The sequence below is a fragment of the Scyliorhinus torazame genome, chromosome 22 (genome assembly GCF_047496885.1).
Source record: "Scyliorhinus torazame isolate Kashiwa2021f chromosome 22, sScyTor2.1, whole genome shotgun sequence".
Lineage (NCBI taxonomy): Eukaryota > Metazoa > Chordata > Chondrichthyes > Carcharhiniformes > Scyliorhinidae > Scyliorhinus > Scyliorhinus torazame.
This window is the reverse complement of record NC_092728.1, coordinates 72734465-72760699: the sequence shown is the minus strand read 5'-3', so window position 1 is coordinate 72760699 and position 26235 is coordinate 72734465. Positions and strand designations below refer to the sequence as shown.

Genomic DNA, 26235 nt, shown 5'->3' with positions numbered 1-26235 from the left:
CCACTTGCTTTTCTCACTGATATGCTAATTCACAACTCAAACTCTCTTTAGCCAATTGCTCTTATCTACTCCCTGTTTTATTTTATTTTGTCCCAATTTAATTTTTAATCTTAATCTTTCGCAATTCTTAACAAGGCAGAGAGAATCAACAGAGACGCCAATCACATAAAAAGAGTTGATGTCCTAAATATCGGACTGTGCTGAAGTACTAGAGAACACAATTCCACAAACTTCAAGTGCATCCAGGAGGACGCATGCCTGCTCTTACCGGCTCCGCAATAAGGTAAAACATAACTTTCCTATCAGGAGAAAGCCTCCAACAGCTCTTCTAAAGATTGCTGATTTGGCTGTCAAGTGCCCAAGAATAACAACCATAATGGCATGCATCTGATGGGACAAATGGGGCTTAAAACAGGCATGAGGCGCCCTATTTGCACATGTAATGTTTCGAAGGCCCTTGATGCCAATACAAGAGCATCTACAGTATAGGGATTGGTGCATTTTAAGCATGGTATGTCCACCTGTATGCTGCCTGCCATGCTGGAAACTTAGATGCCAAGTTTACATATGTAAAATGGAGTTGACACAACAAATTTTGTGTGTTAAACAACCTTCAAATTGCGAAATAGAAAGCAAGTAGGTAAAATACAAATTATTAATAATGCAGACAAACAGACAGGATAAAATAATGTGTAAATGTTGGGAGATGGTGAAGACAAAGGAGGGCACATTTACAACAAAAGGATTAAAATAAAGCAAATGACATAAAATGATATTTTCTTTCAGTCAGTCTGTTGTGAAGCGCACACCCAAAATGATCATAACCTGTTGTTTTCATAAATGCTGAAACAAGAAAGTTAAAAGGCACAAAATATAATGCAATTAATAAATTAAGAATTTAATTTTCAAATGTGTGGTTTAAGTTTTGTTGAGACCCTTATTTTGGACAACAGATATTTCAGTTAAAGCAGAGAAAAGAGCACACTAGCATTGTTTCAGTTCTCTAATCTACTAAAATTAATACAAAATAATCTGTATAACAGATTCTTGGCCAATTAACTGCTCTAAAATAATAAGCATTGTCTGACTTAGTTGTGATTCGTTCTTACTAAAAAGACTTCACATTTTCATTGTGGAACGTTTAAAGTCAAAGAGCATACCTTTGCATAAGAGTCACAAGTGCGGTATTCTCTGCCCATAAGTCCTTTTGCTTCCATAACTAGAAAGCAAAATGTTGTAACATATTTAACCCTCAGAAATATGAAATTGGTTGCTCTCTGTGTTACAGAACTAAATACATCGGGCTGGATTCTCCGCCACGCCGCGCCACATTTCTGACTCGCCACACCGGCAAGAATCTCCGTTACGCTGGCCAGTCAATGGGGATTCCCATTGTGGGGCGCCCCACGCCGTCGGGAAACCCTCTGGCACCTGCAAAATGGAGAATCCCTCCGGCGAAGAATCTTGCAACTTTCAAACGATAATACATTTTCAAAAATAGTGACGATACAATCCTTAACAATGATAAATAATAATTTGGCAATGTTCAACTCAGACAATGGGCGGGATTCTCCCCTACCCGGCGGGGCGGGGGTCCCGGTGGGATGAAGTGGCGTGAACCACTCTGGCGTCGGGCCGCCCCAAAGGTGCGTATTTCTCCGCAACTTTAGGGGCCAAGCCCTCACCTTGAAGGGCTAGGTCCGCGCCGGAGTGGTTGGCGCGCCGCCGGACGGCGGTAAAGGCCTTTGGCGCCACGCCAGTCGGGGCCGAAAGGACTTCGCCGGTCGGCGTAAGTCCACGCATGCGTGGGAGCGTCAGCGGCTGCTAACGTCATCCCCGCGCATGCGCGGGGGGGGGGGGTCACTTCCGCATTGGCCATCGCGGAGGCTGTGGCCGAGGTGGAAGGAAAAGAGTGCCCCCACGGCACAGGCCCGCCTGCGGATCGGTGGGCCCCGATCGCGGGCCAGGCCACTGTGGGGGGACCCCCTGGGGCCAGATCGCCCCGCGCCTTCCCCAGGACCCCGGAGCCCGCCCGCGCCGCCAGTCCCGCCGGTAAGGTAGGTGGTTTGATTCACGTCGGCAGGACTGGCATGACAGCAGCGAGATTTCGGCCCATCGAGGTCCGGAGAATCGCCGGGGGGGGATGGCCGACCGGCACGGCGCGATTCCCGCCCCCGCCGAATTTTCGGTGCCAGAGAATTCGGCGGCTGGCGGGGGCGGTATTCACACCACACCGCGGCGATGTTCCGACCCGGCGGGGGGCTGGAGAATCCCGCCAATGTTTTTGAAATTTTACATGGTTCAAACTGAGAAAAGATAAACTATCCAAATCTATTTCAAGCAAATGCATTTTCCGGGTACAATATTCATATTCAAATAAATGATCGAGTTCCATTCAATAAGTGTAAATGAGCTTTTATTTTATGAGTAGCCCAGTTTCTAATGTAACCAATTTTAAGTTTTATTTCACAAAATAAACAACTTTTCTCTGGACAATTTTAACATTTGCAAACTTACCATGAACAGCAATTTCCCCATCTTGAAGATGAACTGATAGCTTCAGCTGTCCTGTTAGGGACAAAAATTAGTCATACTGTAAAATGCTATGGTAATTTTAATGGCCACATCGTCCTCTCTAACCCCTATAAAGGCTGAATAGTTCTTCAATATTGCTGCAGACGTGGTTTTGCTATTCTTCACTACTTCCTCGTCTTCATTGTAAGAAATAGGAGCAGGAGCTGGCCTCTGAAGCCTGTTCCACCACTCAATAAGATCACGACTGATCTTTTCTATCACTCTAATTTCCTGCCTTATCCCCATATCCCATAATATTCAAAAAGCTATCTATCTAAGTTTTGAATGTATTCAGTAACTGAGCATTCACAGATCTCCTCCATGTTCTCATGTTCATATTCCAGTCCTTAACCTGCTGCAACGTCCCAATGAAGTCCAATTCAAGCTTGAGCAACAGCACTTCATTTTCCAATTGGGCACTTCACAACTTTCTGGCCTCAACATTGAGTTGACCAACTTCAGATCATGAACTCTGTCCCTCCTTTTTACCCCAATACAGTTTGTATCTTGTTTTCATGTTTTTGCTGACTGTCCTTTATTCTGCCATTAACTCTCACTCTGGAACAATGCTTTTTTTCTTTACTGCAATTTTCTATACTTTTGTATACTTTACTATAATTTTCTATGTTTTTATAGGATTTGGGGTGAGGGGATCAAAGAATATGAAGTGGGAGGGAGGTGGGATTAGGCTATTGAGTTGGATGATCAGCCACGATCATAATGAATGGCGTAGTCGACTGAAAGGGCCAAATGGCTCCTCCTGCTCCTGTTTTCAATGTTTCTACCCTTTGACTTTTCGTCCATGACATCTTTGTCTTTCTTGCCTTCTAACCTATTTGTGGCCTTCCCTTGTGTTCTATCGGACCTTCCCCCACTTTTTCAACAGTATAGAACCCATCATATTTCTACCCTCCTTCAGATCTAAAGAAGAGTCATGTTGGACTTGAGATCATTCTTTTTCTCTCCACAGATGCTGCCAAAGTTGCTTCATTTTTTCTGCAAATTTTAAAATTCCAATCCCAGCTGTCTGCTCAGCACTGTTCATAGTACTCGTGTCTGAGTCAGAAGGTTGTAGATTCAAGTCCACTCTAAAACCTGAGCACACAGCAGTATTAAAGGTGTCCAGCATCCAGAGGCTACAGCTTGTTGGAATACCATCTTTCATATGAGGTATTAATGCAAGACCCCATGTGCCTATTCCTGTAATTCAAAAGGATGGAAAGATCTCATGACAGTATTCTTAAAAGTGCATGGACTTCTCCTAGTTTTCTGCACGTGACTGTTCTCTCACCCATCACCACTAAAAACAAATTACCTGGCAATTCATCCAAATTTATAAAGCATGGGACCTTGCCCAATACAAATTTCCCAACACAAGCTTTTTTTAATTTGTTCATGAGATGTGGGCAAAGCAGACTGGACCAGCACTTATTGCCCATCCCTAATTGCCCATGAGGGGGCAGTTAAGAGTCAACCACATTGCTGTGGGTCTGGAGTCACATGTAAGCCAACCCAGATAAGGACGGCAGATTTCTTTCCCTAAAGCACATTAGTGAACTAGATGGGTTTTTTCGACAATCGACAATGGTTTCATGATCATCATTAGAGTTCTAATTCCAGATTTTTATTGAATACAAATTTCACCAACTGGGTCTCTGGTTTACTAGTCCTTGGCAATACCACTACATTTCAGAACAATTCAGGGTTAAGAAGATCTTTTGGAAATCCTGAAGACTTAGGGCTCAATATCAATTCAGTTTTTTTCATTCACATTAGCTCTTTTGGTTAATTGAGCGGGAAATATCCAGGCTACTTTGCATAATTTTTCTCCATTTTCTTTCTGCTGTGACTTGTTTTTTAAACCCTCTACTACCGTAAGGGAGAATGTGCAGACTCGCCGCGTAATGGACTGGGCTGTGTTCTCGAGTCTTTGTAGGTCAGTTAAATAACGTCAGGAAAATGTGACAGACTACTGTGATGGAAATGGTGTGATAAAACTGTTCATTATTTAGGCATTTGGACAAATGCTTTGTCTCGTTACTACAACCAACTTGTCTCTTTTGTTCCATTACATCTTTGTCATTTAATCTCACCCATCTTATACCAGATGTTCTCTTTTGTTCTTCTTCTTCCTCCTCCACCCTACTTTTGATATTTAACCCATCACATTTCTAATAATAATAATCTTTATTGTCACAAGTAGGCTTACATTAACACTGCAATGAAGTTACTGTGAAAATTCCCTACTTGCAACATTCCGGCGCCTGTTCGGGTACACAGAGGGAGAATTCAGAATGTCCAATTCACCTAGCAGCACATCTTTCGGGACTTGTGAGATGAAACCGGAGCACCCGGAGGAAACCCACGCAGACACAGGGAGAACGTGCAGACTCGTCGCGTTATGGACTGGGCTGTGTTTAGGACTCTTTGTAGGTCAGTTAAATAATGTCAGGAAAATGTGACAGACTACTGTGATGGAAATGGTGTGATAAAACAAAGCATGATGTGTAATCGCAATCGTTGTATTACATTGAGAAAAGATTAACAGGTAAACTCACGGCAGGCAGACATTATTGAACTAACATTATCTACACCTCCCCAACAGGAGGCAGCAATAAGGCAGTGTAACAAGTAATTGCAATAAACTGAGACAATTGCAAGTGTAGGTATTCACAAGTATTACTGATCATTAATTATTTAAATAAACTTTTTTCAGCTGACGTGACATTCTCAACATTCTTTGTTGTCTACTGGGGGTTGATTGAGAAAGCAAGTGCTTGATCTTTCCTAAGGAAAATTTAAGCCCAGTCTCTATTTTCTGTACTAACCTCCAACAAGCCTAGTAAATAGCAGATGCAGGGTGGTATAAATGTCAGCACACATGGCTCAGTTTGGTGTTGCTCTTCCAAATTAAAATTTTTGAGTAAAAGTGCCTTTAAAAGCAAGTGAGCATTGTGCTGCTCCAAAATTCTATAAAAGCCCCAGGAAAGGACAAAGAAATTAGATTGAAGAAATAGCTCCAGTTGAAGCCAAATAGTCACTTCCTATACCATAATTTTTGATTCTATGTTACCTGAACAAAGGCAGAATTCCACACATCAAGAATCAAACACATATGTGGCACTCTGTTCCCAAGATTCTATTAATTAACTCTTAAATCGTAGATGATACAGGGTAACAAGCTCTAATCCACCAGTGGAAATTTAATGGTGGTATAACCTCATAATCTGATTATCATAGTTAAATTAAGTAGTTCTGCACCACTTGCAGGATGCACAGTGACATCATTAAATATCATCTTTTCAAGTGGTCTTGCAGCTAGTATCAAGTTGTCTCTATTTGCAAAATGAGTACATTTAGTTGAAGGGAAGCATTAAATTCTCTCAGTTATAGATTACATTTTTACCCCAACCAACACTTTGGAAATCGGATTAGTCATTAATTTACTGCTTGTGAGACCAGCTGTGTGAAAAGCTAGTCATATCTGCCTACAGATAAGTGACTGCACTTCAAAAATAATTCATTTGTTACAACTAATTTGAGACATCGTAAGGGACAATGACACAGTGCTTTAAAATTGAAAGCTTTTTTGTCACATAATGCTGCATGTTTTGGTGCAAGGTGCAATGTAAATCATCAATACCAAGTATGCAATATAAATAAGAACAATGATAAATATTTACGATACTTAGGTAGGCCAAAAACGAGTCCAAACTGAGTTGGTCAAAAGAAAACGTTGTTTATTGCCAAGCACTTATATTTACAATGTGCAACAGGTCCCAGCCGGGTCTGCTCTGTCAGTTCCATACCTGGACGACTTTGTACAGATCTCAAGCATGAATTTCCTCAGGCTTTCTGCCCCATTAGCGGGGTGCTCATATTCGGCGAGAACATTGTAGGACTCATGCGGGTTCTGACATACCTCCCCCCGCAAATTCCGAAATCTCTTCTGATGACTGCGGAGTAGGAGGGTGTCGAACTCTCTTCGCCCTTGGCTATGCTTCCTACACTTTTGGAGCTGGATCAGGCGGTGTATATCATGACAGTGAATACCACTTCCGTTCGGAATGCTGCGGTGATTGCACTTTCTGAGGCTGCTGCACTGCTTCCTCCCCATCGGAGACTTCCAAAGCCTGGGTCTCTATTTCAGAATCCGTACCTACTACCTCTCTCATTTCAGCGCTTTAACCCACTTGGGGTAATGCTCTAGCCTCTACTGGCATCGGATTTGGTTGGACTGTAATTTTCCTCTCCCAAGGATGTTTTCGTAAGACTGGTCTTCTGGACCTTATGTGATCAAGGTGCTTTTTCACAATACGACTTTGTGTCTGAACTTGATAAGATACCAGCCATGTCTGGCGGATGACTGTCCCCGAGATCCACTGGGCACCGTATGCAAAGTTGCGAACCTAGACTTCACCTGTTGCAAACAGCCTGGACGGCTTTCATCTAACAGGGCAATGCCCTTGCTGCTCCTGCCTGTGGCATACTTTCCCACCAACATTAGGGAAAGCTAGACTAAGACAGGTAGAAGCCTCCGGCCCATTAGTAATTCAGCTGGTGCTACCCCAGTTGCAGAGTGGTCCGATTGCAGAACAAAAATCTGGCCAATCTCGTGTCCATCGTCCCCGAAGTCTGTTTTTTCAACCCTCGTTTGAATGTCTGTATTGCCTTTTTTACCAGCCCATTGGAAGTAGTGTGATACGAGGCCGTATGGGCCATATGGATGTGCAGTATCCCATTTGTCTTCAGGAATCCCGAGAATCCCTCACTTGTGAGAGGTGTTCCATTGACAGTAACTGACACCTCTGGGATACTGTGCATACTGAAAGACAGGTGCAATTTCTCAATGGTCGCCTTAGAGGTGATTGACAACATTCTATGGACTTCCAGCCACTTAGAGCAACCACTATCAGGAGTAAGAGTATCGGGCGTGAAGGGGGCCAGTAAAGTTGCCGTGTAATCATGCCCACGGGCGCCCAAACCATTCTCATGTGTGAAGGGTGCGGCTTGTGGAAGCTCCTGTTGTTCCTGGCATATGCCGCACTGCTGGGCCACCCTCTCTATCTCTGCGTCCAGGCCCGGCAGCAAGTTATGCTGCAGCTGTATAGAACCTTAGTTAGGCCACACTTGGAATATAGTGTTCAATTCTGGTTGCCAAACTACCAGAAGGACGTGGAGGCTTTGGCGATGGTGCAGAAGACTGTTTACCAGGATGTTGACTGATATGGAGGGCATTAGCTGAGGAGAGGTTGGATAAGTTTGGTTTGTTCTCACTGGAACGACGGAGGTTGAGGGGCCACCCGATAGACATCTATAAAATTATGAGGGGCATAGACAGAGTGGATAATCAGAAGCTTTTTCCCAGGATGGAAGAGTCAATTACTTGGGGAAATAGGTTTAGGTGCGAGGGGCAAAGTTTAGAGGAGATGTGCAAGAGAAGCTTTTTACACAGAGGATAGTGGGTGCCTGGAACTCGCTGCTGGAGGAGGTGGTGGAAGCAGGTACGATAGTGACGTTAAGGGTCGTCTTGACAAATACATAAATAGGATGGGAATAGAGGGATACGGATCCCGGAAGTGTAGAAGGTTTTAGATTAGAAGGGCAGCATGGTCGGCACAGGCTTGGAGGGCCGAAGGGCCTGTTCCTGTGTTGTATTTTTTTTTTAGTTTTTGTTCAAATGTAGCTGCAGGCGAGCGTTTTCATTTTGAACACCCGCGGGTTTCCGTTGTGCAGGACCCTCAAGATCAGGTCCTTACCCAGGATGACGAAACGCATAGCCCACAAAAGGATGCCATCGTCCACACTAAACGCGGACATTTCTGGTGAGAAGTCCCGGAACTTGTTTGGCAGTCTTCCATGCTGGCCCCGATACAGGACTATACGTCAAACTTTCGAAAGGACCAGGTCAATCTGTGTCCACTCACGGATTTGGAATGATGTAACAGGCAACAAATCCATAAAGGTGAGCGTGGGCACTATCTTGTCAATCCTGGGTGGAGAAGGAGGGCGCTTGAGCAAAGGCAGTCAGCTTAATACATCCGCGTTTCCGATCAACGCTGTTCAAATGAGTACACGTAGGCAGCCAGCAGGAGGGCCCAATGCCCTCGGGTTCCCGGCCCTTTGTAAAGTTTGAATATAGTCCTGTATGGGGGTCAGCTGAGAAGACTGCCAAACGAGTTGCAGGAATTCTCACCAACCATGTCCAGGTTTAGTGTTGAAGATGGCATCCTTTTGTGGGCTATGCGTTTCGTCATCCCGGATAAAGGCCAAGACCTGATCTTGAGGGTCCTGTACAACGGGAACCCAGCGGTGTCCTGGCAGAGGCAATGGGCAGAATCGCTTTGTCTTCTTTAAAAAGACCTAGCAGCGGATTGTGGTCCATGATGAAAACCGCCGACCATTCTGATGAAATTTCTTCACGGAAAAGACAACTGCCAGACCCTCTTTCTCAATTTGTGCATAACTGCACTCGACCAAAGCCAGTGTCAGGGAGGCAAAGGCAATCAGCCTCTCTCTGCCATCTTTCCTGCAGTGTGATAAAACGCCACGAATGCCGTATGGTGACGTGTCACACGTGACTATTAGTTGTTTGACAGGATCATAATCTGTCAACAAGCCGGAGTCGGTCAATTGTTTTTTCACTTGAGTGAATGCTTCTTCCTGTTGCAAAGGCATATTTGCAATTGAAGAAAAAATTCTCCAAACTTAGTCCAGCAGCTGTTCGTTCCAGTGTTATAGCTTCAACAGTAATCCAGTTTTATCCTCGTTGCCAGTTCAGTAGGCCACAAACGAGTCCGAACCGAGTTGATCAAAAGAAAACTTGGTTATTGAAAAGTAATTATATCTACATCATGTCCCAGCCGGGTCTACTCTGTCGGTTCCAAACCTGGCCGACTTTATACAGATCTCAATCATGAATGTCCTCGGGCTCCCTGCCCCTTTAGCAGGGAAGCTCGTATTCGGCAGACTTATTGCTCCAACCCCGTAGGTCTCATTCGGGTTATAACAGATACATTTTGTAATTTTAGGGATAAAATATCAATAATTTGAATAAGTATTTCCTATGATACACATACTTTGTAGCAGTACTGAGAGTCCAGTTGAGACCAAGGATTTCTATGTTAGCAATATTAACAATCCGGATTTCTATGTCCAATTTATAACGGGAACATTATAAATGTTTATACTTCATTTACTGCTCTCAACAATTTGAACACAGCACATAAGACTAAACTCATCTTAGTTTAGTGCCTTGGTTTATACTTAGCTAATTTGGGCGCCTTTTAATAAGTTAATGTATCATATTCAACCATCAACTTTCTAACAATTTGCCACGTAGTTTGAGGATGCCATGATCACAAATTATCACTACATGAATGTCTTTCAGTCCATTTTAGAAGTTGCCCTCCTGCTATACATTCCCAGTGATCTACATGTCAATTTTTATATTTGTAAAACGTTTTCACAATCAATCTCACTAAAAAAACTTCATTACATAAAATTTCTCCGAAGTACTAGAGTCCAAATTGATAGGATTATAGATTTTTCATTACTGTTCTATTTATTTTTTTACCTAATACAAAATAAATCACATTGCATAATATATCAACACCAGCGTTCCATTCAAATACCACTGAACTGTGTTTGAATGCTGAATCACATTTTAAATTCCTAAACAAACCCATACCGTAGCATATTCTGAATTTCTAATTAAAACTTGAATAGAAAGACTATATAAAAAAGCAAGTATTAACAAATGCTAAATAATCGTTTACATTTTCACAATGCCGAAACCTGCACAGTACCTATCGCTGATCTCCAGGGCAAATAGTGTTTAATCTTTCAATACAACAATACTCAATTTTGCTGAAAACGTTCGCGTTATTGCTAAAACTTTTGAAACTAGGAGTTCAAAAATGTGACCTGAGCACCATTTCTCTCGTCATACAATCATGGAATTGTCATTTAACATTTAATGCAGTAACCGACAGTTTGAACAGAACAGATAAAATGTGACCCAGTGTCACTTGTACCTTACCAAATGTAGTGAGATAAAAAGAATCCAGAACATTTGAAAATCTGTTGCAAAAAAAAACCCTGTGAACATTGCTGCCATGCTCCATTGTTACTTCCTAATACTGCTGAAACTTGAATCCGTAATGTTTCAAATCAGTAATTCGAGAAGCTGTTAAAAGTACGTATCAAGCATGGTTGATAAGACCAGCTGAGCTTCCCAGCAAGCTCTTCAAACCGCCCTTGCTTTGAATGTGAACTGTCGTGACCATAGTGATGAGAACAGCATTTGTTCCGATTGGCTGAACGACTGTTTGAATGCCAGTTTTTCACCGATTAAAACCTATTCACTGACTTTGAAGAAGAAATGTTCTTATAAAGTACACGGATATCCAACGGGAAAGCACTTCTAAATCCTGAAATGGAGTACCAGACTTTGGCTACAATGAGGAAAAAAGTAGCAATCGTTAAGGTTAATCAATGTTTAAATTTGCATTCTTGCATTGTAGTAATCACTCCTGATTTCTTCTCCGCAGTTCCTGTAATACAAATACAAAAGCAACTAAGGCTAACAACTCCACCAGGGGAACGACAGAAAGATCCTAGTTCTCACTAAACTGGTTGGAAAAGGATTAGGTTGCAGTTCACTGGGGCGTGACCAAATCACCACAGTTTATGTTGTTAAAAGAAATGCTGCAAGAGCTGCCAGTTATTTTACATCAACTGACATAATTTCAGTAACAACACCTCTGTTTTAAAAGCAAGAGCTTAACGTGCTCTAGCGTGGTTCGTTACTTTCATATTTTCACCTTCAAGAAGAAAATCAATAATGAAGCAGAAAATGCCACAAATGTGCAATAAAGTTGTCCAAAAATACAAAGCACCTGTTAACCTTTTAATTTTAACTTTTTGCCAGAATTGGTGAGATCAGGCAAGATATAGCACTCATAAAACAAAAAAATGTAGTGGAACAGACTGAGGTTAAAAGCATTCTAACTACTTTCACAGAGGTATGAAACTACTTTAATCTGTAAACAAATTCTAAATGGTGTAAAATGATGACAAATGCAAAGTTTATCTTTCTTTGACCAGGCAGATTCATGACCTTCACTGACCCCATTACCATGCTTATATCTCCAACTAAGTGCTGAGAAAACTATCAAAGGAGTTCTTGTTTTCCTAATACTAAAGTCACTCTGTCTACATGTGGACATATGTTACAAAGGTTGGCAAGACGAGCTATGTGATTGAGTATTGCTGCATTTTCCCAGGCAGAAATCTGCAGCTCACCAGCAGAGAGCGCTTGACTGTGCACTATAAGCTTCTGTTTTTTCTGCCCAACTATGATTACTTTCTTCATTAATACACTGGCTTGCAGAGTTATTTGTTGCAGCGTAGGAATAATACCAGCTCCCAGTGGTAGGTCTATCCTTTAGGTACCATCAATGAACCAAGCTGGATGATCAATAATCAATAACACTCTACATGCATCCTGGTCAAAATAGTTAATGCTGTATTAGTGCATACTGGTTTCTATGCAATTAGCCAGCAGTTTGTTTCCCTAGTTTCTTTATTGAGATATGTGCGAGGCAACTTCTTTCAGCATGTGGAGCAGGAGGACAACTTACAGGGCACGATTCTCTGCAAAGGTTTCTAAGTGTGGTAGCGAGCGGGAACTGCCGCAAACCTCCCAACGTTCGGCCCAGCGAGGCCAGGAACATTATTCAACGTTAATTGGTCCACTTAACGAGGCCCCACAGACTTTTCGTCACAAAAGGTCCACCAGCCGATTCATCAGGACCGCGTTCGCCAGCACCCCGTTAACATGGTCGAGCAGCATTTAAACAGCACTTGCACAGCCAACCCCATTCAGCTCGTAGCCATGGCACCGAGACGACCGGCACCACGATTTGGGGATGCAGACCTGGGGAGGCTCCTAGATGCGGTGGAGACAAGGAGGGACGTCCTGTTCCTCCGAGGGTCCTGGCGGATCAGCCACAGGGCAGCCAGTGCCAGCGGCGACTAAGTGACGGCCCCACTTGAGCATCCCCCGCCAACCCTCCATGGGGCCTCTCAATCCTCTATTCACCCACCCCTCCCTTCAAACCTCCCCAACCATCCCTTCACATAGCCCCCCCACCACTGTGAACCAAACGTGTGACCAACATGTCCTCTCTGTCTCCGTAGAAGCGCTCCAACAATCGCCAGGAGAGGGCCCAGACTGGCGGAGAGGTGCCGGACATATGAATTCTCACCTCTTTGAGGAACAGGCCTTGGAGGTGACTAGGGTGGCCAAGAACAGAGCAGTCACCAATGCAGAGGTTGGCGCATGCCACAGAGGTGAGGATCCACCCCGGAGGACCTGTCAAACATGAGTTGTTATTACCCTAATGACTGACCAATCCCTCCCACTGACCACATGTCCATTCTCCCGCAGGTCCTCCAGCCGCCTGCGCCGGCCCATCCGTGGTGGCCCCTTCCCCTGCTTCTCATGAGACCACCTCGGAGGAGAAGTCCGAGGATGACACAATCGATGCATCACAGCTGTCATCCCCACCCTCCACCAGCGCAGATACACACACCTCGGTGGGAAACGTTCGTGGACAAGCTTCTGGGACACAATCTGGTGAGCACCACACAGTCGCTGATCTACAGCAAGTGGAGGCAGGGAAGCCCAGGCGAGACAGCAGTCGGAGGGCTGCTGAATTCCAGGACCCAGCTTGGTCCAGCCAGATGCTGAGCCTATGGAACAGGCATACCCGTAGCTAATGGTGACATTAGGGAGCCGGGACATTCAGAGGGAGATGTCAGCCACACTCCAGCAGGTCCATAGCCAATTGGAGGAGCACCAGAGGCTATGGGAGCCGGCAATACGTGGCACCAAGACCAAAACTGCTAGCATGGCGATGGCAGTGGAGAGTCTGGTGCATGACGTTGGCAGCATTAGTGGAGGAATCCAAGGCATGGCACAGTCGGTGACGGCCATGGCTGAGGGCCTCGGTAGAATGTCCGACTCACTGGACGTGACCCAGTACCAGGCTGACCTTGGTGAGGTGTTGCGGGATATGTCCTGCTGTCAGTTGGAAATGGCTGAGGCGCTGCGGAGCTTGTCCCAGTCGCAGTTGGGCATTGCCGAGGCGCTGCAGAAAATGGCCCAATCACTGAGGAATATCGCGGAGGACGTCAACATGATGGTGCAGACATCAGGGAGCCGCCAGGGCTGGTAGAGTCAGATGATGCAGATGCAGCGGGGGTTTGAACCAGCTGCCCCTCCGCCCCGAGGTGAACCCCTGGGCCCTATGGGCACCGAGCGGAAGGAGAGGGTGCTGGGTGCCAGCCCGAACCATCTCATGGAGTGGGGATGGTGGCCACCAGCTCCCTCGAGTTCCACTCTTCTAATGAGGCCATGTCTCAAAGTCAGCACACGGGACAGGGTGGCACAGCAATGCATATGCCGTCGACAAGTGCGCCGGGGCCATCCAGCCCCAGAGCTCCCAGAGGACGCCCATCAGGGCCATCGAAGGCCACAGGACGTGCTCAACAGCTGGCTACCTCCACCGCAGATATGCATCCTGGGGACACATTTAGGAGTAGCAACAGAGCAAGGAAGGCTAAGCACATTGAAAATCACTGAGGGGAGAATGAGGCGGCACCATCAGGAGAGTGGGGCATTAGGCCATAAGCCTCACATGAGCTCAGTGATGGAAACCTTTAATTTGTTTGTAATAATAATAATCTTTATTGTCACAAGTAGGCTTACATTAACACTGTTTTGTGAGGGCCACGAAGAATCCAGCACGAGTTTTAAGGATACAAACTAATAACATTTATTTACAATAACATATACATATAACAGCAGCAGCAACTTCCCTTGCTGCACACTCCTTCCTGCCGGTTCCTAAACTGGCCAGCTTTATTTATACTAGGAGTTTACTAATGGTTTCTCCGCCCCCCTCATTGGGGAAGCTCATACTCCCACAGGATTGTGGGATTGTCATTAGTCCCCAGCCAATGGCAAGTAGGCAGGTTATAACATCCCTCCCCCCCAAAGTCCAAGGAATCCACCGAAGACCCTGGCGAAGGAGGGCGTCGGACTCGTTTTGCCGCAGGCCGGACACCATTTGCACGCGGTGCTGGATCAGGCGGCGTGTAACGAGACGGAGACCGGCGCTTCCGTGATGAACGGCGCAACAGTTGTACATCCACGGCCCGTGGACACGAGGATTCCCCCTCTGATGCATTCTGTGTCTCCATCTCGGAGTCAGAGTCTGCTGCCTCCGTCATGTCAGCGTCTCTATCTCCATTCGGTTCTGTAACGACCTGCGCAGGCTTCGAGTCAGGCACCAGTGGAAGATTGTGAGGACTACCTTCCCTTGTCTCTGGTCTCTGTGGCTGTAGAAATGAGCTCCGGGGGCGGGGAATCTTTTGAGGGAATAGTCTTCTGGACCGAACGTGGTCTACATGTTTGCGCTGGAGACGACCCTGGGCTTGCACCTGGTAAGATATAGGGAATGTTTGGCGAAAGATTACACCAGGGACCCACTGGGCACCACCAGCAAAATTCCGAACGAACACTGGGTCACCGGGCGCAAACTGCTGAATCGGCCGATGCCGAGAAAATCCCTGTCCCTGCCGTTCTTGTGTGCGGCGTACTTTTGCGCCAATGTCCGGGAAAACCATACTAAGGCGGGTGCGAAGTCTCCGGCCCATTAGGAGTTCTGCGGGAGCTACCCCAGTCACCGCATGGGGGGTGGTCCTATACGTAAACAAAAAGCGAGCCATTCTCGTGTCCATTGATCCGGAAGACTGCTTCTTTAGGCCTCTTTTGAATGTCTGCACTGCGCGCTCTGCCAACCCATTTGAAGCCGGGTGGTAAGGGGCAGTGCGGATATGGCGTATGCCGTTCACCTTCGTGAACCTCGCAAACTCCTCACTCGTGAATGGAGTGCCGTTATCCGTGACCAGCACCTCGGGGAGGCCATGCGTACTAAACGACAAACGCATCTTTTCAATTGTTGCGCAGGACGTTGTCCCCTGCATCTTATGCACCTCTAACCATTTAGACTGGGCGTCAATTAATAGAAGGAACATGGATCCTTGAAAAGGGCCTGCGAAATCTGCATGCAAGCGTGGCAAAGGCCGCCCAGGCCATTCCCAGTGATGTAGGGGCACGGCCGGCGGAAGCTTCTGGTGCTCCTGGCAAATGGAGCAGTTTTGGGCCACCTTCTCAATGTCGGTGTCGAGGCCTGGCCACCAGACATAACTCCGGGCCAACATTTTCATTTTGATCACACCTGGATGCCCATTGTGCAAGTCTGTTAGTATCAGCTCCTGGCCTTTTTCCGGGACAATCACGCGCATCCCCCACAAGAGGATGCCGTCTTCCACGCTGAATTCTGACAGCTTGGAGGAAAATGCCCGCAACTCGCCTGGGAGCTGTCTATGCTGCCCACCATACAGGACTATATGCCGAACCTTTGACAGGACTGGCTCCGTCTGGGTCCACTCACGGATCTGTGATGCCGTGACAGGCAAGGTGTCCATAAAATTTAGGGTTGCAACCACCTCACCGGTCGTGGGGGTCGACATGGGGCCAGTCGATAAAGGCAATCGGCTCAGTGCATCGGCATTTGCTATCTGCGTACCTGGTTTGTGCTCCGGAGAATACTCGTATGCAGCAAGCAACAAAGCCCAGCGCTGGATCCGTGCGGAAGCAATGGGCGGTATTGGCTTATCCTCTCTGAAAAGTCCCAGCAGAGGCTTATGATCAGTCACGATAGTGAAATGGCAGCCATACACGTACTGGTGGAAGCGTTTCACCGCAAAAACCACTGCCAGGCCCTCCTTCTCGATCTGCGCATACTTTTTCTCCGCTGCAGACAATGTGCAGGAGGCGAAAGCTATCGGTCGCTCGGCCCCGTTCTCCATCTTGTGGGACAGGACGGCCCCAATACCATACGGGGATGCATCACATGTGATGAGCAAAGGCTTTCCAGGATCATAGTGGGTTAGTAACTCAGACGATGACAATTGTTGCTTTACCCGCCGGAAAGCGGTTTCTTGCGGCTGACCCCAAACCCAGGTGTGATTTTTATTTAGCAGAAGGTGCAAAGGGGCCAGTGTAGTTGCCAGATTGGGGAGGAACTTCCCGTAATAGTTTACGAGACCGAGAAAAGAACAAAGATGCGAAGTGTCAGTCGGGGCGGGGGCCTGTTGAATTGCACGCACCTTCTCTGCGACGGGGTGCAAACCTTCGCGGTCCACCCAATAACCTAGGTAGACTACTTCCTTTGCCTGAAATACGCACTTTGTGCGACATAAGCGGACTCCAGCCTCTGAAAGGCGTCTAAGGACAGCCTCCAGATTTTCCAAATGTTCGTGCTTCAACGTCCCTGTAATCAAAACGTCATCTAAGTAGACAGCAACACGTGGTAAACCTCTCAAAATGCCCTCCATAACACGTTGAAAAATTGCGCAGGCAGAGGATACTCCAAAGGGCAACCATGTATATTCATACAGGCCCCGGTGTGTATTAATCGTTACATATGGTCGGGAGGCAGGGTCCAGCTCCAACTGCAGGTAGGCGTGACTCATATCTAATTTTGTGAATGAGAGTCCGCCTGCAAGCTTCGCGTAGAGATCCTCTATGCGAGGCATTGGATATCGGTCGAGTCGGGAAGCCGTATTCACTGTAAGTTTATAGTCGCCACACAAGCGACCTGTGGCATCTGGCTTCATTACAGGTACAATTGGTGCTGCCCAGTCAGCAAAACGGACGGGCCTGATAATACCCAAACTCTCCAAACGAATGAGCTCCCCTTCTACCTTCTCGAGCAAGGCGTACGGCACCGGGCATCTCAACTGGGTGGCCATTGACCCATACTGTCACCTTAATGGGGGCCACACGGGGAGCTGCCACACAAGGCAACTGCAGGCAGTTGTCCTCCGTCTCCACGTCCTCAGGAGTAGTCGCCGCAGGTTCATCCACATGGAAGGTACGGCCCCTGGGCTGGTCCCAGTTACGGCCCCTGGGCTGGTCCCAGTTTCGGTCGGAACGACGGCGCCTCTGGCGCCCCAGGACCGCCGTCCGCGACAGGGTCGGCGCCTACAAGTCTGACACGGACATGGCTCCTCATCCATTGGTTCTGGAGAAGGCTCCCTTCGGGGAGGAATGTCCGACGGCCACTGGCGTCGGTCCGGACGTTGCCTCGCCCAAGGTACCGCAGGAGTGCGGGCGGACGTTTTCGGACGGAAGGGGTTGCGCCCCAACGCATGCACTTCCATTCCCTGTAGCTCCTGCACTCTTCGTGCTGCGCTCTCTCGGGACAATACTATTTGAATGGCCTGTTGAAAAGTCAATGTTAGCTCAGCTGACAACTTTCGCTGGGTGGCCGCATTGTTAATACCGCAAACCAAACGGTCGTGTAACATTTCTGACAAGGTCTCACCATACTCCGCAATCCTGCGTAGCCTGGATAGAAAATCGGCAAGGGATTCTCCAGGGGTCCTCGCAGCGGTATTAAACCGGTAACGCTGGACTATCGTGGACGGGGTTGGGTTAAAATGTTGCCCCACTATATTCACACGTTCATCAAACGTTTTGGTGTCCGGCGCAGCTGGGTACGTAAGGTTCCCAAATCACCCCAAACGTATGCGGGACGCAGGCGGTGAGCAATATGACCACCTGGCACTCGTTTTCGGTGATACTGTTTGCCCGGAAAGAGTAACGCATCCGTTGTGTGTACTGGTTCCAGCTTTCCAGCGCAGCATCAAAAATATCCAAACATCCGTACAGAGGCATGGTATAATAGAAAACAACTTCCAACATGTATCCAACAAAAATCCAGGGAGGTGGCTTCAGCAGTATTCACTTTAACCTTCGTCGCCAGTTTTGTGAGGGCCACGAAGAATCCAGCATGGGTTTTAAGGATACAAAGTAATAACATTTATTTACAATAACATATATATATATAACAGCAGCAGCAACTTCCCTTGCTGCACACTCCTTCCTGCCGGTTCCTAAACTGGCCAGCTTTATTTATAATGGGAGTTTACTAATGGTTTCTCCGCCCCCCTCATTGGGGAAGCTCATACTCCCACAGGATTGTGGGATTGTCATTAGTCCCCAGCCAATGGTAAGTAGACAGGTTATAACACACTGCAATGAATGTTACTGTGAAAATCCCCTCGTCGCCACACTCCGTCGCCTGTTCAGGTACACTGAGGGAGAATTCAGAATGTTCAATTCCCCTAACAGCCTGTCTTTCGGGACTTGTGGGAGGAAACCGGAACACCCGGAGGAAACCCACACACATATGCAGACTCCGCACAGTGACCCAAGACGGGAGTCGAACCTGGGACCCTGACGATCAAAGCAACAGTACTAACCACTGTGCTACCGTGCCGCCCTATATTATTGGAATGTTGTTCTAAGTTTTTTAATTGGCATCTCTTCAACTGTGAAAATACAGTCATGTAGCTTTATAAAAGAACACGTGGAATTGTGTGCTAGGGCACGTTTACACATTTGGGTTCCTGCGAGTCCAGTATTAGCAGTAAACAGAAGCCAAAACTGAGATGCTGATTGGGTACAAGGGTGGGCTAGTCGAGGGCTGGAATTATAGATAAAGGGTACAGGTTTAGTTTAGTTTGTTGCAGGAAAGCCAGAAGGACACATGCTAAGGAGCTCTTGCCAGGAGAGACGGTTAGGTGTATGGCACCTAAGTTAACATTTGCGCAAGATATTGCCAGTCGACGGGTAATTGCCATAGGTTGAAGATTGACATAAGAATTCGGAAGTAACTAAACTGTCATAAGCTGAGGATCACTGTAAGAATACAGAAGTGACATTCGAGTCAGGGTTTGCCGTGAGAAATCCAGATCAAAACTAGAATCCAGTATTAATAATAATAATCTTTATTATCACAAGTAGGCTTACATTAACACTGCAATGAAGTTACTGTGAAAATCCCCTAGTCGCCACACTCCAGCACCTATTCGGGTACACAGAGAGAGAATTCAGAGTGTCCAACTCACCGAACAGCACATCTTTCTGGACTTGTGGGAGGAAACCGGAGCACCTGGAGGAAACCCATGCAGACACGGGGAGAATGTTCAGACTCCGCACAGACAATGATCCAAGCCGGGAATCGAACCTGGGACCCTGACGCTGTGAAACAACAGTGCTAACCACTGTGCTACCATGCCGCCCGATAGGGTTATCGAGCTAAAGACATTTCCTTAAAGTGAATAGCATATATCAGGACTGCTTTCACAGGAAAAGCAGAGAAGTACTTGGCAAGTAGCTGTGAAAAATACAGCTGCAGCAGTTAAGGTAGGCTGGGAAATTGAAGGTTGCTACAAAGGGGATTTGTGTGTATGTTAGAGTTAAGTTAATTAAGTTAAAACCTCAAAGGACATTGTGAATCATGAGACCAGGTTCAAGGGACCAAGGAGAAGAAAAGACTCCATAAATCGCAGAATCCAGGGAAAAGACAGTGTATTATGCCATGTCTCGATGAATGAAAAGTTAAGTATTAATCTTCATTGTTCAACAATCCTTGTGGTTTGCATTCTAAATTAGTGATTGTCCTTTTTGCCAACAAGGATATTACCCAACAAGAATTATCTTATTCTGAGGATTAGTATAGAGTCCAAATCCCAAAGTAAGAATGGAAAGATTTTGAAACAAGAACTGAAAATTACAGGTTGCTTTAAGCAGAAAGCACTAGTTCAATTATTGATTATAAAGATTATTTCCTTAGCTTTAAAAAGCAAAATAGGCTTCTATGCAATAATATAGTTCTAAAATGCAAAGCACAGCAAAAGATGTGCATAGATTTGAATCAAATAAAAAACACCTGATATGTACATTTAAGTAATAGGCTGTTCCAAAAAGAGTGACATTTTCAGTACAGATTATTTTGTTGGGTGATAAAGTGCAAAGTGAGCATACATTGAACAGTAATCACTGCACCTAAATGTGCATTGGGAATTAGAAATCCATGTCTGGCTTTCCAGTCTACTCTTGGTTTTCTGTTATTCACAAACTTTGTTCTGTTAGATGATTATCAAAACTAATTGATCTTTGATTAATTCCCCAGGGTTCTTAAAATAAATCTCACTAGCTATGTGGTATTTAAGTAACAAAAGGAGAATCTAGTAAATACTTCAGTATTTATTTTGTCCCTCAATCATACTGATCTCTGGTTGCAACTGTGCAGCCAACTGTTTGCATAACATTAGTGGGCCGGGCCCGGTTATTCTCCAGGGCCCCCGTGATCCTCCACCTCCAATGGGCTGACTTCCCGACAGCGTGGTTCACTTGTGCTTTTAAAAATTGTGAAAGTGGCATCTTGGCTGATGGAGAGTGAGGAGGTAGGACAAGGAGAGACGCGACTGCGGCTGCCGTGCCGGACACTGATCGCGCAGGCTGGGGTGGGAGGAGGGCCCTGCCAGAGCTGGGGATGGTGGTGGTGGAAGTAGTGGTGGTGGTGGTGGGGGGGATAGGGTGATAGGGGAACGGGCCGGGCCGTGTGGCCGGGATGACCCCCTCATAAGACTAGGGCGGTGCCCAGGCATGGACTGTCATTTCCACAGCCTTCAAGGCAGCCATCTTGCTGCGCACCCCACTGACCTCCCACCTTGCCTTCTGGGTCTGCAGAGTGACACCAACCATATGAGTGCCCCCTCCCCCCACCCCTCCCACACTCACCGCCATACTCCCTCCACCCAATCGGCCTCCACCCACTGGTGGTGTATCACACGGCCCACGCAGAGAAATGCCCACTTTACCCCGAGGGCGCCGGACGGGTGCCGCGGAGTGTAGCCCTGGCAAGGGCAGCAGTAGCCGACAGTACTCCTGGCAGCAGGGATGGGCGCCAGGGCCAGAGTCCCCACAGTGCCAGACACCGACAGGGCCAAGGGTGCGGGGATTGGAGGGGAACTTGCGGGGGCAGAGTCCACAGTGCCATACGGGACCACCATGCAGCCCGGTGGATCTTGTTGAGCACAGGGTACACACCAAGCTAACATGTCAGCCTTTCACCCCCTGCAGACAATGGATGTTGGAATACAATCATCAATGGTGTCCTTCCTACTCGTTGCCACAGCCCTGGGGGATGCCCTGTGGCTGTATGAGTTGGAGCTGCTCAAGGAGGAGGACGCTGCAGCAGCGGAGCCTGCATCAGCAGCCTGCCCCAGAGGAGCAGGAGGCAGCAGTCCAGAATGGAGAGGCGGCTGCCCAAAAAGCCGAGGAGGAGGAGGAGGTACAAAGGAGTGCCGCATCAGGCCTCATGTGTACCGGCAAAGCCTGTCATTCGAGGACCTGCCGAACCAGGCTTGCCGTTGAAGACTCCAGCTGAGCAGGGAGACAGTGTGACATATCTGCCAGATCATGGTGCACCTGGCAGCGCGGGGAATGGGGGAGAAAACCCACTCCCGGTGACTGTCAAGGTGACAGTCACCCTGAACGTTTACGCCGCGGAGTCCTTCCAGGCACCAATTGGGAACCTGTCTGGGATCTCACAGGGCTCGGTGCACAGATGAATCTGTGCCGTCACGGAGGCCCTATATGCCTAGTTGGCACAATACATCCATTTCAATGTGGACCGAGCCCACCAGGATGCCAGGGCACCTGGGTTCGCTGCCATCGACGAGATGCCCGAGTCCAGAGGGTGATCGACAGGATGCATGTTCCCTTACAAGCATCGACAGATGACCGGCCGCTCTACACAAACCGAAAGGGGTTCCACACAATGAACGTGCAGCTGATGTCTGACCATCAGATGAGCATCATGCACATCTGCGCCGGATACCCAGGCAGTGTGCACAATGCTTTCATCCTGGCACACTCAATGATTCATGGCATGTTCAAGACCCCTCCCACCCCCTCCCCACACCCTACCCCCCAGCTGGGGGGGTTGGCTCAGGGACGACCGGGGTTATCCACTGTGGTCGGTCTATCCAGAGGCCACAGATCGATGCTGAGACCTGCTACAACGACGCCCATGTAGTGACTGAGCAGTGCTTCAGCTTCCTGAATACACGGTATAGGTGCCTGGATGGGCCCGGCTACTGCTTGAGTGCCCCAGGTGGTGTGGTGCTACCCGGTTCTGCCCGCTGCCCACCAGGTGCGCCAGGGACAGGAGGAAGTGTGGGGGGGGGGGGGGGGGAGTTTCAGATGCTGTGGCTTTCCGGCACCTCCCCTACAGGAGTCATTAACTCACGTTCCATTACCTCCTCCTACCTTGGGGTGCCCGGTGGCCCCCGGACTACTCCATGGGATGGGGGGGGGTGAGCGGAGCTATCTCCTGGGGCTCCCTTTCCACCTGGTACTACCAGTCCTGGAGAACCGCTCTGGTCTCGATCAGGTTCTGCATGCTCATGGCCATTGAGCACAGGGAGTGGACCAACCCCGGCTGGGACTGTACCACATCACCCATTGACTGTGCCACCACCTTTTGGGTCTGTGTCACAAACAGTAAGTGATTGCGCCGTCTCCCTCTTGGACTGGGCCACCTCCCTCTGTATCTGCGCATGTCGGCCAGCGCCTGGACAATGCCGCCGACGTCCGTAGCCGTGGCCCGCTGTGACTGGGCCACGCTCAGGAGCGCCGCTGCAATTTCCAGGTGGCTCTCACACATGGCTGCCTGTGAGGCAGCAACCCTGTCCTGGGTCTCGGCCAGCGGCTGCACAGAATGCCCAGACCTTGGGCATGCTGATCCATAGCCAAAGCCCTCGCCTCCAATGCCTCTACCGCAGACGCCACCCGTGCAGTGTTGGCCAGGGTGGCACACATGGTCGGCACCACCTCCTGCTCCTGCATGCGGTTGGACCCCACCAGCCGAGCCTGCAGGTACTGGATGCTCGCTGATAACCCTTCATGTAGTCCCTGACTCTGCAACTCCATCTCCACGATCAATGGGACCGCCCGTTCCAGAAGCCCGAAGCCTGTATGGATGATAGCTAGTTCCTGGGGCCGGCCCGCCCTCCGACTGCCTACCCCCTCGGCTGCTCCTACCTCCACCTACTATACTAGATCAGCTGTGTTGTGCGCACCAGACAGTGTCCCAGGAGCCTCTTCACTAAAGTGTCCAACCAAGGTGCGTGTCTCTGGATGGTGGTTGGTGTTGGAGACAGCTGTGACTGGATATTAGTGTCATCTTTGGACTCAAGCTCCTGAATGTCTTGGGTCACAGGAATATGACTTCCGTCTGTGCTGTTGTTCTCATGACTGTTCGGCCCACGGAGGGGAGTGGGCTCCGGCTGTGGCACTGGCTGGAGGACTCCAGGTGGACCTGCCCCATCACCAGCAGGTCCTGCAAGACACAAGACAGGATGCATGATTAGACCGGGGGAGCTGGTGGAGAGTGGTGGTGGTGTGGGAGAGGGTGTCGGTGAGGGTGGTTTTGGGGTGAAGGTGGGGTTGAGGGCGAGGCTGGTGTGGGGGTGAGGGTGGGGGTGGTGTGAGGGTAAAGGGAGTGTGGGGGTGATGTTGGGGGCGTGGTTTGCCACACGTGGTATGGGGAACCGCAACTCAGGGGGGTCTCCGTTCCTTGCCTGTGGCTGATCTCCACCCTTGCGACCTCTCTTTCCTCTGGGCTGCCGACCAAATCCAGGGCCCTCTGCTCAGCCACGGTGAGGGATCGCAGATCCAGCGATCCCCCTCCAGTCTTCTCCCGCTCCCGGCGGTTATGGGCGGCCTTCTCCTGGAGAGAAGAGAAAACAGAAAACAACAGTGTTAGACAATCCCATGCATGCAGCCCGGGGGATGGGTAGCTGGTGGCCTCAGTGGCAGGGCATTCGGCCGTGGTGGCCGGTATGGGTGCCGTGATGTGGTGCAGGGTGACTGTCCATCCATCCTACGGGTGGAGGGATAGGGTTACAGTTGTGTGGGGCAGGGTTAGTGCTAGGGTTGCCTACTGTTGCCTACTGGCAGCCCTGAGGAGGTCATGCAGTTTTTTATGGCACTGCTGGCCAGTCTGGATGGGGTTGCTGGCGGCGTTGACCGCCTCTGCCGCCTGTACCCAGGCACAGTGAACGGCGGTGATTGCCAGTTTCCTTCCCGGGCCGGGGTAGGTTGGCCTGCCTCTCCTCCACTGTGTCCAGGAGGGTCTCCAGCTCGGCATGCGTGAAACTGGGTGCCACCCTCCTCGCTGTCATCTTGTTGGCTGGGATGGTGTGTGTGGGGGAGTGAAGTGTGTATATGCGGCTGCAGCTTGTCAGCTCCCTACGTGTCAATCGCATATCCGGCGAATCCCTCATTCTTTCCCATTGGGATCGATTGTATTCCTTGTCATGCCGGTGCTAGCTCCTCAACAGTCGCTGAATCCGTCCAGGTGCGGCACCATTTTGCTGTCATGAAAGTCCACGAATCCTGCGCCAGCGTCAACACTTAGTCTCAGGAACGGAGAATCTTGCCCATGATTTAGGAAACAAGAATTTACCCAACAAACGTATATGAAATCCCACATTGAAATCGCAAAATATTCACACTAAAACAGGGGAGGGGGGCCATGCAGTTCTGCTGCTATAGGGAACTCAGATGAGGGCTGGGATTCTCCCCTACCCGGCGGGGCGGGGGGTCCCGGCGGGAGGGAGTGGCGTGAACAACTCCGGCGTCGGGCCGCCCCCAAATGTGCTGACTTCTCCGCACATTTAGGGGCCAAGCCTTCACCTTGAGGGGCTAGGCCCGCGCCGGAGTGGCATGCGCAGGGGAGGGGTCACTTCCGCATCGGCCATTGTGGAGGCTATGGCCGAGGCGGAAGGAAAAGAGTGCCCCCACAGCACAGGCCCGGCCGCAGATCGGTGAGCCCCGATCGTGGGCCAGGCCACCGTGGGGGCACCGCCCGGGGCTAGATCGCCCCGCGCCCCCTCCAGGACCCGGAGCTTGCCCGCGCCGCTAGTCCCGCCGGTAAGGTAGGTGGTTTGATTCATGCCGGCAGGACTGGCATGACATCGGCCCATCGCGGGCCAGAGAATCGCCGGGGAGGGCCCGCCGACCGGCGCGATTCCCGCCCCCACCGAATTTTTGGTACCGGAGAAATCGGCGGCCGGCGGGGTTGGGATTCACGCCACCCCCCGCGGTTCTCCGACCCGGCGGAGGGTCGGAGAATCCTGCCCGAGGACTTTGATCTGGCAGCATACAGGGAAATGCTGAATGGGCATGCACACCAAAATAATGGGTGTATTGGCTAGTCTGCCAGTGTCCTGTAACTGACAAGGAGCATAGAGGAGTTTAACTACAAAATGGCAGAGGGGCATGCAGAGTTTCCCCTGTTCACAGCCTCTACACCATTTCTCTAAAGGCCAAGAGAGACTACAATTGTTGCAGCCTGTATGGAGACATGTCACTAAATCCTCTGCCTGCCCGAGGAGGATGCAGCAATGCTCTGCCAAATCCAGGAACTCACCACTCACTCCAGAGTACTTCCACAGAGTTTACAACAGTAAAAGTTACTCAAAATTCCCTGCCAAACAAGTTGGGTTCTAAGGACTTTTAGATAATGTGAGTGCAAAACTCCTCACACAACTGAATGCTTAATCTGGTGAATGGCAGGTTGATTTGTTGAAAGAAGTTGAAAAATGTTGGCAATGGGCTTCACATCAGCCAGTAGAGCTTTGCGATTGTGGTGGTATGCATTA

The 26235-nt window shown here is 48.8% G+C and overlaps 1 protein-coding gene across 2 annotated transcripts in view; it reads right to left on the bottom strand.

Moving 5' to 3' along the window:
* Window positions 1–26235, bottom strand: part of LOC140399129 (regulator of G-protein signaling 3-like) — a 369904-nt gene that overhangs the window by 311643 nt on the left and 32026 nt on the right. Inside the window, exons 1-3 of one of the 2 annotated variants that reach the window (XM_072488326.1) lie at window positions 10616–10790; window positions 2518–2568; window positions 1161–1219 (exon numbers count right to left, since the gene is read on the bottom strand). In XM_072488326.1, the coding sequence (XP_072344427.1) occupies window positions 1161–1219; window positions 2518–2568; window positions 10616–10700 (195 nt within the window). In that variant the 5' untranslated portion in view covers window positions 10701–10790. Of the gene's footprint in view, window positions 1–1160; window positions 1220–2517; window positions 2569–10615; window positions 10791–26235 lie in introns of those variants that run through there. The other variant, XM_072488325.1, reaches the window with a different exon arrangement.